This window comes from Muntiacus reevesi, chromosome 1, assembly GCF_963930625.1.
Source record: "Muntiacus reevesi chromosome 1, mMunRee1.1, whole genome shotgun sequence".
NCBI classification, from domain to species: Eukaryota; Metazoa; Chordata; class Mammalia; order Artiodactyla; family Cervidae; genus Muntiacus; species Muntiacus reevesi.
In genome coordinates this window covers 160,937,988-160,952,888 of record NC_089249.1, presented here as the reverse complement: position 1 = coordinate 160,952,888, position 14,901 = coordinate 160,937,988, and the positions used below count along the sequence as shown (strand labels likewise).

General features: G+C 41.9%; 1 protein-coding gene across 2 annotated transcripts in view; it reads left to right on the top strand.

Moving 5' to 3' along the window:
* Window positions 1-14,901, top strand: part of ST3GAL3 (ST3 beta-galactoside alpha-2,3-sialyltransferase 3) — a 214,091-nt gene that overhangs the window by 107,680 nt on the left and 91,510 nt on the right. For both annotated transcript variants that reach the window (XM_065914629.1, XM_065914625.1), the window contains one exon: window positions 8,664-8,706. In XM_065914629.1, the coding sequence (XP_065770701.1) occupies window positions 8,664-8,706 (43 nt within the window). The remainder of the gene's footprint in view (window positions 1-8,663; window positions 8,707-14,901) is intronic.

Below are 14,901 nucleotides of genomic sequence, written 5' to 3'. Positions count from 1 at the left end.
ATTAAAGTGGAGATGTCAGCTCAAGTCCGGAGCTCAGGAGAAAGGGTTGGGCAGGATTGAGAGATTTGGTATTGGTGCAATGGAAAGATCACTGGGGCAGGCTAAACTGAACAGTTAAGTATGGTGAAGTCTAGACCAGATAAGAAAAAAGTGAAAAAAGGAGGAGAAACAACTGAAAAATAGACAAACTATATGGGAAAGAAGGGTTCTTTCAGACATTGAACTGTAGATGGCACAGGACCCTGGTCTCTGAAAGACGGGAAATAAATGAGATTAACCCTATAACTGCCCGAGCTAATGGCCTAGACAGGATCTCCAGACCACAGCACAGGAAAGGAGAACCCAAATAGAACCCAAGAGTCCTCCTAAGAGGAAACAGAGTTGAGAATTTGTATCCTGACTAAGCTAGCAGGGAGAGTGAAGCTGACCGAGGGAGGTGTGCTGGCATTCCTGTCACTTTCGGTCATCTCTGAAACCCTGCACCCGGGCGCTTCCCACAGTTTGGTTACAGGAACCTCCGAATAGCTGTATTTACCTAAGTTAGTGCAACCAGTATGTTGAACATGCAGGAAACATCAGGGGTTAATCACATCCACTTTCATTGGTCTCTCTGTGTCCCCTTAGGATGTTTTCAGTGTGGGAGGTCCAGAGAATTTTTTGGTACCTCTGAGGTAATAGAAATCCCATAGTTGTATTGAGTCACCAATTCCAAAATTAGTGTCCCGCCTTATGTAATAGCATAGCTTTCAGCTCATTCAGCGCTGCAGTGACTTCCCCTCCAAGCACAGGGTTTAGAAGCAGCAGTGCTGACCCAGGAAGGGTCTGTACCCTGTTTGTCCTCCTCTTTCCACTTGTACCCCAGTTGCCAGCTGTCATTTCGAACCTCTGTGGAATCGGCAGGGAAGGGAGAGAGAGGATGAGCAGAGAAGACATAAGATAGTGTGGGCACTCTCTGGACTGGCCAATGTGTAAAGCTGACTCTTGCGGGGTCTCCTGTAGATGTTTTGCAGACCCCTCTAGCTGGGGACCTCTCCCCTGCAGGTCCCCTGATGTGGGCAATGCACTCACCAGAGCCTTGTCACTCACTCCTGGTGTAGCTCCTGGGACTCTCGGAATCTGCTCTTATTTCTGGCTGTTGAGGACCCAACAGCCTGCTGGGCAGATCTTTAGGAAAGGACCTAAAGCCACCCCACACCAGCATATTCTTACATCCTTTGCTGCAACAAATTCTGGGAATACAGGCCATGTCCTTTGTAGTCAACATATCTGCCAGTGTAAGACAGAGTTTACACTGCCGCCTACATCTGGGTCATGGACATACTTCAGTTGATCCTCGTAATCTTTAATTTTTTCTTGAATCTATTGCCAGTATTTACAAATTGAAGAATTTTACCATAAAAGATCCAAATTCTTGACTTAAAAAACCCTGGAAGATGTGGCAACGCCAGGTCTGCCTTACTGCCAGGCATAGATAGCCGGAGATGAGGGAGGCTGCCCCCTTCGACAGGACATGGAATCACCAGGGGGACTCCATTCCCTCTTGGCTCTGTGACCTGAACCCCAATGTCAGTTGCCATTTATCATCATTGGACTCATGCAGTTATATTTTCTTAAACTGAAGACTAAATGTGAAATACTTCTGGTGCTTATGTTTCTTAACAAAGAGAGAAAACAGCAGATAATCTAAAAGAACCATGGAAGGGAAGGATATAATTTATTTAGAAGCACAAAGTGTTCTTACATGTTTAATGTGCAATTAGTCTGTATGAGTGTATAAAACATAACTTAAGATGCCATTGGGAAAAAAAAAAAAAAAAATGCCATTGGAAAATAACCCGTAAATATAATCATAGTTACTATACAAAAATATGTGGTGAAGAAGACATTTCAGCTTTCAACAAGTAAGTCATGTGACTTGCTGCAGAAGGGCATTACACTCATCCTCTTCTCTGGTTTATGTTTTGTTCCTACTTGGCCTTGACTTTTCAGTTTGCAACAAGTGGAAAATATCCTCTGGCCTCTCTGGAGGAAGAATCGGCCAAAACATGGATTCTCTGTGTGTCCGAAGGTATCTTAGCACATATCTGATAAGGAGTAACAGGATAGTTTCCCCAAGTTTATGGCCACATGGAGAAAAAGCAAGGTGTTGGCAAATTAATGAGGTTATCTTTTTGATGGAAGGGTAAAACCAGATTGTTGAAACAGTATTCAACTTTGAAACTAACTCTTTTGGGAAATTTTGTTTTCAGTTTATTTTTAAAATTGAAACCTTATTGATTTTTGTAAGTACCTGATATATTAAGCAAAGTCTCTTTTCCATTTGTCTGAATTAGTGCAAAACCAGAATTATCTTGAGGAAAGGCTGTCACTTGCCCAAGTGTCTTCTCTTGGAGTCCTCTTCATGGATCATAGCCTTGTTGTGGTGAAGGGGCTGGCATAACTCAATGAAACTATGAGCTGTGCTGTGCAAGGCCACCCAAGATGGGTCATAGTGAAAAGTTCTGACAAAACGTCCACTGGAGGAGGGAATGGCAAACCACTCCTGTATGCTCGTCGTGAGAACCTCATGAACAGTATGAAAAGGCAAAGTATATGACACTGGAAGATGAGCCCCTCAGGTCATAAGATGTCTAATGTTCTACTGGGGAAGAACAGAGGGCAATTACTAATAGATCCAGAAAGAATGAAGTGGTTGGGTCAGAGCAGAAACGATGCTCAGTTGTGGATGTGTCTGGTGGTGAAAGTAAAGTCTGTTGCTGTAGAGAACAATATTGCATAAGAACCTGGAATGTTAGGGCCATGAATCAAGGTAAATTGGACATGATCAAGCAGGAGATGGCAAGAGTTAAGATAGACATTTTAGGAATCAGTGAACAGAAATGGGCAGAAATGGGTGCATTTAATTCAGATGAACTTTGTATCTACTGTATATAAGAATCCTTTAGAAGAAATGAAGCAGCTCTCACAGTCAACCAAAAAGTCTGAAATGCAGTACTTGGGTGCAATCTCAAAAATGACAAAATGATTGGTTCATTTCCAAGACAAACCATTCAACATCAGTATCTAATGGCAGAAAGTGAAGAGTAGTCCAAGTTTATGCCCCAAACACTGATGCTGAAGAAGCTGCCAGTTCTTTGAAGACCTATAAGACCTTCTAGAACTAACACCAAAAAAAATAAAGTTGTCCTTTTCATCATAGGGGATTGGAATGCAAAAGAAGGAAGTCAATATATACCTGGAGTAACAGAAAAATTTGGGCTTGGAGTACAGAATGAATCAGGGCAAAGGCTAACAGAGTATTGTCAAGAGAATGCACTGGTCATAGCAAACACTCTCTTGCAACAGCACAAGAGATGACTCTACACATGGATGTCACCAAATGGTCAATACTGAAATAAAATTGATTATATTCTTTGCAGCCAAAGATGGAGAAGCTCTATACAGTCAACAAAACAAGACCTCAGATCATCAACTCCTGCAAAATTCAGGCTTAAATTGAAGAAATTAAGGAAAATGACCACTAGGCCATTCAGGTAGGACCTAAATCAAATCTCTTATGATTATATAGTGGAGTTGATGAATAGATTCAAGGAATTAGATCTGGTAGACAGAGTACCAGAAAAACTATGGACAAAGATTCATAACATTGTACAGGAGGCAGTGACCGAAATCATCCCAAAGAAAAAGAAGTGTGAAAAAAGAAAAAGAAAACAGCAAGAAGGCAGAGTGGTTGTTGGAGGAGGCCTTACAAAGAGCTGAGGAAAAAAGAGAAGTGAAAAGTAAGGGAGAAGGGGAAAGATACACCCAACTGAATGCAGAGTTCCAGAAAATAGCAAGGAGACATAAGAAGGCCTTCTTCAATGAACGATGCAAAGAAATTGAGGAAAACAATAGAATGGGAAAGACTAGAGATCTCTTCAGGAAAATTGGAGGTACCAATGAAACAGTTCATGCAAAGATGGGCACAATAAAGAATAGAAACAGTAAGGACCTAATAGAAGCAGAAGAGATTAAGAAGAAATGGCAAGAAGAATACAGAAGAATACACAGAAGAACTATACAAAAAGGTCTTAATGACCCAGATAACCACGATGGTGTGGTCACTTACCTAGAGCCAGACATCCTGGAATGTGAAGTCAAGTGGGCCTCAGGAAGCATTATGACAAACAAAACTAGTGGAGGTGATGAAATTCTAGCTGAGCTATTTAAAAATCCTTAAAAATGATGCTGTTAAAGTGCTGCACTCAATATGTCAACAAATTTGGAAAACTCATCAGTGACCACAGGCATGCAAAAGGTCTGTTTTCATTTCAATCCCAAAGAAAGGCAATGACAAAGAATGTTCAAATTACTATACCATGCACTCATTTCGCATGCTATTTAAAGTGAAAAAGTGAAAATCGCTCAGTCGTGTCTGACTCTTCAACCCAGGAAAAGACCTAGAAATTCTCCAGGTCAGAATACTGCAGTGGGTAGCCTATCCCTTCTCCAGCAGATCTTTCTGACCCAGGAATCAAATCCAGGTCTCCTGCATTGCAGGCAGATTCTTTACCAACTGAGCCACTAGGGAAGCCCCCATGCTAATTAAGGTTATGCTCAAACTCCTTCAAGCTAGGCTTCAGCAGTGCGTGAACCAAGATCTTCAGATGTATAAGCTGAGTTTAGAAAAGGCAGAGGGATGGTGGGATGACTTGAGAGAATAGCATTGAAACATGTATACTATCATATGTGAAACAGATCGCCAGTCCAGGTTTGATGCATGAGACAGGGTGTTCAGGGCTGGTGCACTGGGATGACCCTGAGGGATGGGATGGGGAGGGAGGTGGGAGGGGGGTTCAGGATGGGGAACACATGTACATCCATGGCTGATTCATGTCAGTGTATGGCAAAAACCACTACAATATTGTAAAATAATTAGCCTCCAATTAAAATAAATAAATAAATTTTTAAAAAAAGAAAAGGCAGAGGAACTAGAGATCAAATTGCCAACACTCACTGGATCATAGAGAAAGCAAGGGGATTCCAGAAAAACATCTATTTCTGCTTCATTGACTACATGAGAGTCTTTCACTGTGTGGATCACAGCAAACTGGAAAATTCTTAAAGAGTAGGGATTGCCAGACCACCTTACTTGTCTCTTGAGAGACCTATGTGCAGGTCAAGAAGCAACAGAACTGGAAATGGAGTAACTGACTGGTTCAAAACTGGGAAAGGAATACAAGACTGTGTATTGTCAGCCTTATTTAACTTATATGCAAAATACTAAGCTGGATGAATCACAAGCTAGAATCAAGATTGCAGGGAGGGACGGGACATATGTATACCTGTGACTGATTCATGTTGATGTTTGACAGAAAACAACAAAATTCTGTAAAGCAATTATCCTTCAATTAAAAATAAATTAATTTTAAGAATTAAAAAAAAAAGAAAAGACCAAGGTGTGAAAAAAACTTACCTGCCAAGTTAAGAAATATAAACTCGAGCCTAAGCACAGTACAGAGTACCATGACCACACTGGGTGTTTTGAGAATTTAAAAAAAAAAATATATTGCAGGGAGAAATAATCAGCAACCTCAGATGTGCAGATGATACCACTCTAATGGCAGAAAGCAAAGAGGAACTAAAGAGCCTCTTGATGAAGGTGAAAAAGGAGAGTGAAAAGGCTGGCTTGAAACTTAACATTCAGAAAGCTAAGATCACGGTATCTGGTCCCATCACTTCATGGCAAATAGGAGGAGAAAAAGTGGAAGCAGTGACAGATTTTATTTTCTTGAACTTCAAAATCACTGCAGATGATGATTAGCGTGAAATTAAACAATCTGTTTTCTCTTTGAAAGGAAAGCTATGACAAACCTAGACAGCGTATTAAAAAGCAGAGACATTACTTTGCTGACAAAGGTCCATATAGTCAATGCTGTGGTGTTTCCAATAGACATGTACAAATGTGAGAGATGGACCATAAAGAAGGCTGAACAAAGAAGAATTGATGCTTTCGAATTGTGGTACTGGAGAAGACTCTTGAGAGTCCTTTGGACTGCAAGATCAAACCAGTCAATCCTAAAGAATATCAACCCTAAATATTCACTGGAAGGACTGTTGCTGAAGCTGAAACTCCAATACTTTAGCCACCTGATGTGAAGAGCTGACTCATTGGAAAAGACCCTGATGCTGGGAAAGACTGAAGGCAAAGCAGAAGGGGGTGACAGAGGATGAGATAGTTAGACAGCATCACCAATTCAATGGACACAAATTTGAGCGAATTCCGCAAGAGAATAACAACAGGGAAGCCTAGCGTTTATGCAGTCCATGGGATCAGAAAGAGTTGGACATGACTTAGCCATGAACAAGAACAGAAATATTTTCTTGGGAGGCAAGTCTCCTGTTGAGTTGTGTGTCCTAGTTGGTAGATCTTCAGTTTTAAGAAGATGAATGACTCTGCCTGCAGTTCAGCTGCTTATGAAAGTGTACAGTCTGGCCTCAATTGGCCTTGCAGAGTGGCTCTTCTGAGGTTATCAGTGTGTGTAATTTCCCTCTTTTGGCCATTCCTTGTTCATGTATGGATGTGAGAGTTGGACCATAAAGAAAGCTGAGTACCGAAGAATTGATACTTTTGAACTGTGGTGTTAGAGAAGACTCTTGAGAGTCCCTTGGATTGCAATCAATCCTAAAGCAAATCAATCTTGAATATTCATTGGAAGGACTGATGCTAAAGCTGAAGCTCTAATACTTTGGCTACCTGATGCGAAGAACTGACTCATTGGAAAAGACCCTAGCTGGGAAAGATTGAAGGCAGGAGGAGAAGGGGATGACAAAGGATGAGATGATTGGATGGCATCACCAACTCGACTGGCTTGAGTTTGAGCAAGCTCTAGGATTTGGTGATGGACAAGGAAGCCTGGCATGTTGCAGTCCATGGGGTCACAAAGAGCTGGACACGATTGATCGACTGAACTGAACTGCTTATTAAAGATGGAGTTCTTTGAAAGCTGTGTGCTGCTTGGCCTTTTCCAAACAGTTGTTTAGGTTTGGCATTCTGTTTTATCCTCAGATTAAGCTAGGCCAACTTTGAGCTATTGAGTTGGCCAAAAAGGTCATTCGGGTTTTCCGTAAGATGTTATGGGAAATCCCAAATGAACTTTTTGGCCAACCCAATACATACCTAGACCACCTTATTTTAATTTAGCCACTCTACACAGACACACACACATACTTAGCACTCATTGACAAAGCTATATGAAACAAGCAATTATCTGACACTCCCTATCATCATTTTATACAAATATTTTTGAGGACCAAGAGGAAACTTCCCTAAAATCTTAGTATTAAGAAGATCTGGGAGTCTCCTGGTTTATTTTATGGACACTATAAACCATTATAACAGTGCTTTGTGTTTAGTTTTATCTGTGAGAAATCTTGGGGATATATCTGTAATCGTCTCCGAGCAAGCACATAAAACCTTAGGACATGCACTTTTTAGTATTTCTATCCTGGCTGCTTTTTATTGTTTTTTCCTATGCTTATTCCTCCTTTGGCCTACAAGATTTTAAAAAAGATTTTTTCCTTTTTAAAATCTTGTACTTTGTAAAACTGCTTCAACTTTGTTTTAGGATGAGGCAAGATATAGAGAAATTAAGTACAATATTCATGATTTACCATTTGTTACAAACATATTGCCAATTTGTTTCTAGATTTCATTTTAAATTTCCTATCCTTTATGAAATCGGATCTTTTACTGCTTTGTGATTGTCATGGAGCGAATCATTGCTGTGAATTTGAAGATCCCTTGGCTGCCATATTTTCACCCCATAGTTAACGTGACTGATTCAGTATAAATCTTTTTTTAAAAATTGAAGTATAGTTGCTTTAAAAACTATGTCAGTTTTTGCTATACAGCAAAGTGCATTTCAGCCATATGTATATGTATATCCCCTCTTTTTTGGATTTCCTTCCCTAAGCACTGGGTAGAGTTTCCTGTGCTATGCAGTAGGTTCTCATTAGTTATCTATTTATACATAGCAGTATATGTATGTCAATCCCAACCTCCCAGTCCATCCCACCACCCCACCACCTCCCCCTTTGGTATCCATACTTTTGTTCTTTATGTCTGTGTCTCTATTTCTGCTTTGCAAAGAAGACCATCCATACCATTTTTTAGATTCCACGTCTATGTGTTAATATATGACATTTTTCTCTTTCTGACTTAGTTCACTCTGTATGGCCTTCTCTAGGTCCATCTACCTCTCTGCATAGGCCACTATTTTGTTCCTTTTTATGGCTGTTTAATATTCTATTGTATATGCAGCACAAATCTAAAAGCTTAGAGGAAGCAAAATTAATAACCCTCTTAATTCTTCAAGGGTCCCATTTTTTTGGTTTACTAAATTTCAGTTTCAAGTACCACATTTAAACAGGAAGGCAATTTTACGTCAGCATAAAAATGGTTGGCCCATAAGGCCTGGGAAATGCCTAGCACTTAACCTGGTCCTTCACAAGACAGGCGTTCAGCAAGAGTTTGGTGACTTAAATTTATTGCAGTTTTTGTGTTTGGGTCTAGAAGCATTTGCCTGCCCCGGTGGTCTGGGACTGGGTTGGGGAATGCAGTCTGCTACTGTCTGCAATGATTTGACATCAGTGACATTTTCTGCTTTACTTTTCTCTTTCAGAATATGATCGATTGGGCTTCCTCCTGAAGTTGGACTCTAAACTGTGAGTAGAATGAGCCAGTTCCTTGACTTTGTGATAGAGATCTGTGAGAGCTGGAGGCCGGCCTCAAGGGGCCAGCTCTCATCAGTCCTGGGGCCTCTGTTTTCCGTCTGTCAGCTGAAGCTTAGAGCATGTTACAGTCTGTGGGTGCAAATATAAGGCCTTAGATTTGGCTGGCACAGGGAGCTCATTACAGAAGGAGCCATGCACCTCCCCCCACCACACCCCACTGGAGTTTGAAGGACAAGGAGGAAAGGTTTCAGCCTTAGAGTGGAGGGTGACTAAACCACGGCAGGAGACAGTGCAAAGGCTTTCAAAGATGCTTTGCAGCCAGGCGTGCAAACCTTCTATGCTCAGGTTTCCTCCCGGCTTTAACTCCTGTCTCTCTCCAGCAGGTAGATCCTCCTTTTCCCTCTATCCTGGTATATGTTTGTTATCCATGTCTGAAACACACTTTCCCTGTTTGTCCACTAGGAAAACTTAAGAACCACCTCCTTCCTATACAGAATTAATTATCTCTTCCTCCACTTCCTGTGAATTTTCTACCTCTGACACCCATTATCTCATTATACTATAATTAAGTGTAATAGCTATTCATTTATTAAGAGTGCAGGCTCAGAGCCAGGCCATGCTTGGTTCAAATCCCAGATTGCCGTTTACTTTCTTTGTGATTTAGGGCAGACCGCTTAACCGCTCTGAGCCTCAGTTTCACCTGTAACACGAGGACCTCAGTATAAGTACCTCACAGGGTTGTAAGGACTGTACCGAAATGGTGAATTTACAGGGATTTTCAAATAAGTATCTCATTCTTTCAAAATCCTTCCCTGTTCTGGCCCTCTTGGCCTCCTGACCACTGGAGCAGCGCCGGCATATTTGTTAGGGGCTAAGTCAGCACTGAACACATGGCTGCGTGGCTGGCTGCGTGGCTGGCTGCATGGCTGCCTGCATGGCTGCATGATGACAGGCGCCTCTGTGCCTCCCTCATTAGACTGGGCTGCCTGGAGGCTGGGCTTTATCCGTCTGCTCACGCCCAGTCCAGGACCCCTCACACGGCCAGTGTGCAGTGAAGTGTTGCAGAACTGCCTGTGGCTCCCTTCTGTGGTAAGCCATCTTCATACACCCTTGCCCCGTCCTGTACCAGACAGATGCGAAAGATCAGAATTGTGTCTCCTTTCTTTCCTCTGCTGCTGGAGGCCTTGACCACAGCTGCTTCTGATGGTGATGGCTGCACCCACATGCAAGACAGCAGCCCAGGGTTATTTGGCTTTCCCAGTGAATGGTCTGGCATGTAGCCCCTTTTCCTGGCATCTGGCCTCTTGACTCTGGTGCCTCACACCATGAGTTCAGGTGCTGCAGTTCTCCCAGCTTTTATACATCATGGAGGCAGTCACAAGGGAAGAATGGTCTCTTCTGTCTACCAAGCTAGTGTAGAGTTGTCAGCCGCATGTTAATATCCAGGGAATGGGGCTTGATAATGCTAGGGATCCACAGGCTTCACCCTTAGAAAATCCTTAATTTAGTGCTCTGGGCAAAAAACAAATCAAGCATAAGCTATAAGCAAATGAAATGCCACCAGAACGAAAGAGATGTAGTAATTTACCAAGTCAAATCACATTGATGAACAAAAGACGTGGTATCCAGGACATGTTAACTATAGTATTTAAGCTGTCTTCAGCCGTGTGAGAAGGGGGAACAGGAGAACACGTGCCCTGCTGTTCTGACAGTTGGGTGGTACGTGGCAGGCTCTGGTACAGCTTTCTTTTGTGTAACAGGCCGGTTCTATAAACCATTTGAGTCAACTTGGTCTTTAGCCCGGGGAATTGGCTTGGCCTCATTAGATTTACCTCAGAGTTTAAGGTACAAGCTCCAGCTTTCCTGCCTCTTACTGAAAAGGCTTTTCTAATCCAATGTTATCTTCAGAACAAAACACAGACACATGGGAAAGGTTTTTATCTGTTCCAGGGAGAAGTTTCCAAGTTAAGGATTCTGGTTTTCAGAGGTAATTCCTTAGAAATACCCAGATCTCCCCTTACGAAGTCTTTCTCTGCTGTGTTGTGTTATATTTCTGATGTATAGGAAAGGACCTGAGCTTGGATCAGAACTGGATTTGAATTCCACCCCTTCTGCTTAGGATTATATAACCTTAGATAATTCATTTTAGCTCTGTGAATCACAATTTTCCCTTAAGAAAAACATGAATAATGATACCCATTTCCTCAGGTTTTTATGAAGAATTAAAAAAAAGAGTTCTATGAGTAAATATGCAAATGTAGGAATTTCTTATTTATCTTGATTGGATTCATTTAACTTCTATACTATAAAAATTCATGTGTTCTGGAAATTTTTCAGCCACTATCTTTAAATATTGCCTCTGCCCCACTCTCTCTCTCTCTCCTCCTCTTCTGAAACTCTGATTAAGTGTTAGGCCTTCCCATTCTCACCTCTAGGTCTGCTAACTTCTACATTTTCCATCTTTTGATCCTTTCTGCATTGAACTGGAACCCCAAAGGATTCAACGTAAGGATAAACTAGAACTAAAACTGTACCCCTAAGCCAGGACTGCAGGAAAGGCTGCCAGAGCTCTAAGTGGATTAGGGCAATAATTCAATAAAGAGGAAACAGTTGATATTCACAGCCTGGGCTCTCATCACTCAGTTGGTCCACAGAACTTCAAGCTGTGAACTCCGTCTAAGGTACTCCAGACCGGCCGTGCCTCCAAGTTTCTGGCAGAAGCAAATACAATCCCTCTCTGGAGGAAGACATGAATTTCTCATGGATAACTTTTCAAGGAAATGAACGGCTCACAGGGAAAAATAACTAAGCACACAAGCAAAAAAGACTTCTTTAGAACCGTGAACAGCAACAGACGCCAGAAGGGACCCGCAAAGACTTCCGAAAATGGAGCTATCAGACACAGTTTATAAAGTAATTAGATGCTCTGTATTTAAGGAAATAAAGATAAGATTGAACTGTACGTGTAATAGGGGCTTCCCATGTAATGGTGCAACGGTAAAGAATCTGCCAATGCCAGAGACACAAGACAGCAGGTTCGATCCCTAGGTCGGGATGATCCCTTGGAGAAGGAAATGGCAAACCTGCTCCAATATTCTTGCTTGGAAAAATTTCATGGACGGAGGAGCCTGGCAGGCTACAGTCCATGGGGTTGGAAAGATTTGGACATGACTGAGCAACTGAGCGCAAGCATTCATACATGTAATAGGGAACTATAAAAAGCAAAGTATTAGATTAGAAAGACAGAACTGAAAAATACAGTGACCAAAATTAAAACCTCAGTAGAGGTATTTAGCAGCAGATTAGATACAAGTAAAGACAGGATTAGTGAGCTGGAAGCCAAGTCAGAGGAAGTGACCTATAACAAGATTGGCCAGGTCTTTTTGTAGAGTCAGATGGTCAGTGTCTCTGAGTTTTAGGAGTTTTGTTGTCTCTGTCACGACTCTGTCTCTGCTGATTCAATGTGGAAGCCATAGATAGCACATGCAGATGAGTATGGCTGTAGCTGTATTCCAACAAAACTTTTTATTTATCGACACTGAAATTTTAATTTAATGTAATTTTTATGTCATTAAGTATTATTCTTCTAATTTTTAAACCAACCATTGAACATGTAAAAGACATTCCTGTCTCACAGAAACATAGTGGGTCAGATCTGACTCACAAATCATACATGCTGGCCCTTCACTGAGAATGCAGCACAGAAGTATCTGCATGGGAATTGCCTCTCCACCTTAGGTGTTTTTTATTCTTGAAATTCTATTGCAGTTGAGCCTTGAACTGCAGTGCATCCACTTACATGTGGATTTTTTTCAACAGTACACAATCTGTGATTGGATGAATTGGAGCACACAGAATCATGGATATGGAGGAACCACATATGTGGTTATATGCAGATTTAAATGTGCAGATTTTTGACTGTGGAGGGTCAGCACCCCTAATCACCTTGTTGTTCAAGGGTAAGATGTTGACACAAATACACTTAAAATATCTCTATTATCAACTGATACTTCAAAAACCTGGAAATAAGTATCTTGGATTTTTTTTGGTCTTCATTATATTCTTTTAATTATATCTTTGTGTAATAAGTGGTTTCTGTTTCCTTTGAGAATTCCCTGCTGCTTGTGTCTTTATGACAAAATCACTTGTCAGGACTATAAAATTATTCAGAATACTTATAGAGCTGTACAAGATCTTTTCCTTTAATAGCAAGCTGTATTTTTCAGGAGGGAAGTATTTTTTGGAGGTTAAAAATGTGGACTGTGGAATCAGATGTGGATTTTTAAAGCCCCATTCCACATCTTACTAGCTGTAATCTTGAATGAGTTATTTAACTGCTAGCCTGTTTCCTGCTATAAAGTGGGGATAAAAGTAATCACACAAGGTTGAGATTCAACCTATCCTGTACCCGTATCAGTGTCTGGTAACCTGGGAAGGATATAACCCCAAAATGAGGCTTGAACCTCGCCTCCTGCTTTACACCCCAGACTTCATTTCTTCACTTGTTCACTTAACAAATATTTCTTGAGTACTGACTGTATCATATCAGGATGAAACTGAAAATTCTAAGCCACATGAACAACCTTACAGGTTTGGTTGGAAAGGATGTGTTGTGAACTGAAGTTTAAGTGAAGCAGGAGGGAGTAAATGAGAACAGCAGGGGACGGAAGGGAGTAGTACTTCTGGATAATATGAGCAATGAACAGGTTTGCATTTTGGTTTATATTTATTTATTTATTTGGCTGTGCTGGGTCTTTGTTGAGATATGTGGGATCTAGTTCCTGACCAGGGATCAAACTTGGGCCTCTTGCCTTGGGAGCATGGCGTTTTAGCCACAGGACCACCAGGGAAGTCCCTGTTTTGTTTTTTGTTTTTTTTTAAAGAAAGATGACATACTGGTGACTCAGAAGCATAAATGGAGTACAAAGAGGATATGAGGGATCTTCAGATGCATAGGGTATAGAAGAAAGAGCTGCCTCCATCACAGGGCTGTAGAGGAAATGGTGTTTTCAGGGGAGACCCAAGTTTCTATGAAATTAAAAGATGGAAGGAACATTCACTACAGAAGATGAGGCTGTAAAGAAACGAGGCTTTATAGAAGACAGTGGTGACTTACAGTGTGGTGATGGGGGAGAGAAGTGAGAGATTGGACCAAGGAGAAAAAGCAGAGAGTAGTGACCTGAGCACAAAAAACTGATGAGGGTGGCATCGAGGGAGTAAATGGACCAAGGAGAAAAAGCAGAGAGCAGTGACCTGAGCACAAAAAACTGATGAGGGTGGCATCGAGGGAGTAAATAACAGGATGTGAGGATGGCAAGTTGGGTTTTGTTGGCCTCAAAGTTGTCCAAGAATTGTCCGAGATCGTGTGTTCCCTGGAGGTTGGGCACTCCGGCTACTTCATGCACTCAGCTGCAGCCCAGTTGGATGATACCTCCAGAATTTTCAAGTCTGGCCCCTGGAGAGACTCTGGGTTCCCCAAAAGGAATCTACTGTGCCAAGTGGAGGGTCCTAGGAAAGGGCTCAGGGTTGCAGGCTGTGCCCAGACATGGAGAGAAGAGAGAAGCTTTCTCATTCATTCATTCATTCATTCATTCATTCACAGCTTCTTAAGTAGCTACTGTGTGTCAGCAGTCTTCTCTGCTCTGTGGGTATACCAATGAACAGGTGGTCAGTAAAGGGATAGTGTGATCAACAAGCTTTTCAGTATCTTGGTAGGTGATGAGTGCTGTGGAAGAAGATAGAGCAGGACAAGGGAATGCTGGAGAAGAGACTGCACATTTAAATGGGATAGTCAGGGCAAGCCTTCTTGAAAGGTGGATTTTAGCAAAGACTCAACAAAAGAGAGGGTGTGAGCCCTGCCAGTATCTGGAAGCAGAGCCCTCAGACAGAACCCTGAGGAAATCGCAGTCTCACTTATGAGGAACATGACACCAGGAGCCAAGAATGTGCCCATCAGTCCAGCAGAGACAAGAGCCATCTGGAGCCGTAAAGGCGCCAGAGCCTGGTGTCCAGGTGTGTTTTTCCTAAGCTGATGTCAGCCTTCTGGAAGCTGATTTAATTAAATGGAAGTGTCATCTGTTTCAGCTGGGTGCGGGGGTGTGCTCTGGGAAAGCTCCTGTCTGCTGCCACAGTGTGGGGTTTTATGGTTGCCATGTGGGCAAGAGCATGGAGGCTTTAATGTTCAGC